Genomic DNA, 2,184 nt, shown 5'->3' on the forward strand with positions numbered 1-2,184 from the left:
CCCCCCCCCCCCCCCCCCCCCCCCCCCCCCCACAGCACACATGCAGGCCAAGAAGCGGTACCTGCTTGTGTCTGTGGGGGCCGGTCTTCTCTTCCTCGTCTACCTGTGGGGTCTGCAAATCGGGGAGTTCCAGCAGCAGCCGTACCAATATCACCAGTTTCCCCAGTACCCCCAGTACCACCAGCCGGATTACCAGTACTACCACCAGAGCCAGGAGGTGTACCAGCCCCTGCCCCAGAGGAGCCCCTCCAGACCCCCAAGGCACTGGCCGGAGTCCACCCAGCTGCTGGAGCCGTACCTGGAGGGAGGAGAGCAGGAGGTACACATGGCTATCGGACTGGGATATATATTGATATATTGACATAGTTTGAAATTGTCTAAGATTTTGATATCCTAAATCCATAAGTGTTGTCTTTTCCTGGTTGTAAGTGTTGCATTATGGTCAAGTGAGTCCTATCGTGCACATATTTGTGAATGCATACATAGTCAACCTAATATCAATCTTCTGGATTTGATACCGGTCATGTAAACGGATATTCTGAATTAGGCCTTATTCACAAAATGGCGATATCCGATTAAGGCGTGTGGGAAATGCAGATATTATTCCATTTGTAACTCATGGCCTCTTGACTGTTAACGGTCAGCTCTGTGTCTTGTATTGAGCCAGGTTGATCTTGTTTATTACCATAAAAAGAATAACTGGGAGGCCACAGATTTGCCAAACGTGCAAAATGCTGTCAAAGGGGGTGCATGTAAAAAAAGGGCAAATATCAGGGGGGGCGCTTCATGACTATTCACAGTCAGATGTGAAGAGTAATATTACTGGAATGTAAAGGCTTAAAATGTAACCGTCTATCTTTTTCAAATGAAGGCAAAACTGGAATATGGTAACAGAGTTTATGGCATCTTAAAGGACAGCTTTTGTTCGCTGAGAATTGATCATGCAGTGTTGATGGATTGATGAAATAGACGTGTTTTTTTCAATACAAACTGTGTGTCTGCAGGAGGACAGCCCTCAGGTCCAACACCAGCACACGTCGCCTCGTGAACGCCGAGCGATCCGAGACAACATCTACAGGAACAAGCGCTGCCGCATGGAAACCTGCTTCGACTTCGCTCGCTGCCAGACGGGCTTCAGGGTTTACATCTACCCTCCACAGAGAGGTGACGAGATCTCCGAGACCTACCAGAAGATCCTGTCGTCCATCGAGGAGTCTCGCTTCCACACCGCAGACCCCTCGAGGGCCTGTCTCTTCATCCTGGCCGTGGACACGTTGGACAGGGACCAGCTCTCGGCTCAGTTTGTCCAGAACGTCAGGCTCCGAATCCAGAGCCTGCCCACGTGGAACGATGGCAGGAACCACCTCATATTCAACCTGTACTCTGGCACCTGGCCGGACTACACAGAGGACCTGGGCTTCGAGGTGGGCCAGGCCATGTTGGCCAAGGCCAGCGCAGATGTGGTCAACTTCAGACCCAACTTTGATATCTCCATCCCTCTATTCTCCAAGGAGCACCCGCTAAAAGGAGGGGGCATGGGTTATCTGACGCTCAACGATGCACCGCCTTCCAGGAAGTACCTGCTGGTTTTCAAAGGGAAGCGATACCTGACTGGCATCGGTTCTGAGACGAGGAACGCTCTGTATCACATCCACAACGGGGAAGATATCATTCTGCTGACCACATGCAAACATGGCAAGGACTGGGAGAAACACAAGGACTCTCGATGCAACAGAGATAATGAAGAATACTCAAAGTAAGTCAAGCTTTTTGATCTCTTTCCCTTGTTTTCGCTGGGTTTGCTTTTATCTGTCTGAAACGACAGCAGTGCTTTGAAGTTCAATATATTAAGGGGATTTATTTGTGTCTCAAAATAGCCATTTCTATTCTCCTGCTAGTTTTGGAAGTTCTTACTCCTTAACTCCAGAAGTCCTTTTGGTTGTTGACATTGTCAGTGCATTTGGTGTCTGCAGACAGCCTGCTTGTTATCAGATATTATCGCTGAGGCAGTTATCTCATTATCACCTCTGTTTTGCTGTCGGTTATTTCAAATGCAGTGTTTGTTGCACATCATTACAGCTCCTCGTGTCTAGGGATGGGCATGTTAATGTCTTAATCATTACAAATCTTTGTTGGTTGGCTGAAAACTCTCCCGCTGGAATGTGTTGTGGACGAGCCGCCTCT

The 2,184-nt window shown here is 48.8% G+C and overlaps 1 protein-coding gene across 1 annotated transcript; it reads left to right on the forward strand.

Annotated features, from left to right (window-relative positions):
• Nucleotides 1–40: 40 nt before the first annotated feature.
• Nucleotides 41–1,756, forward strand: LOC104945394 (exostosin-1-like; the record flags this gene model as incomplete). The annotated part of the gene is made up of 2 exons (XM_010771057.1): nt 41–319; nt 1,005–1,756. Coding segments are annotated over exons 1-2 (1,031 nt in total), but the record flags the coding sequence as incomplete, so codon positions are not given.
• Between the last annotated feature and the right edge of the window lie 428 nt (nt 1,757–2,184).

Source organism: Notothenia coriiceps, unplaced genomic scaffold, assembly GCF_000735185.1.
Source record: "Notothenia coriiceps isolate Sejong01 unplaced genomic scaffold, NC01 NC01_scaffold00009622, whole genome shotgun sequence".
In the NCBI taxonomy this organism is placed as follows: domain Eukaryota; kingdom Metazoa; phylum Chordata; class Actinopteri; order Perciformes; family Nototheniidae; genus Notothenia; species Notothenia coriiceps.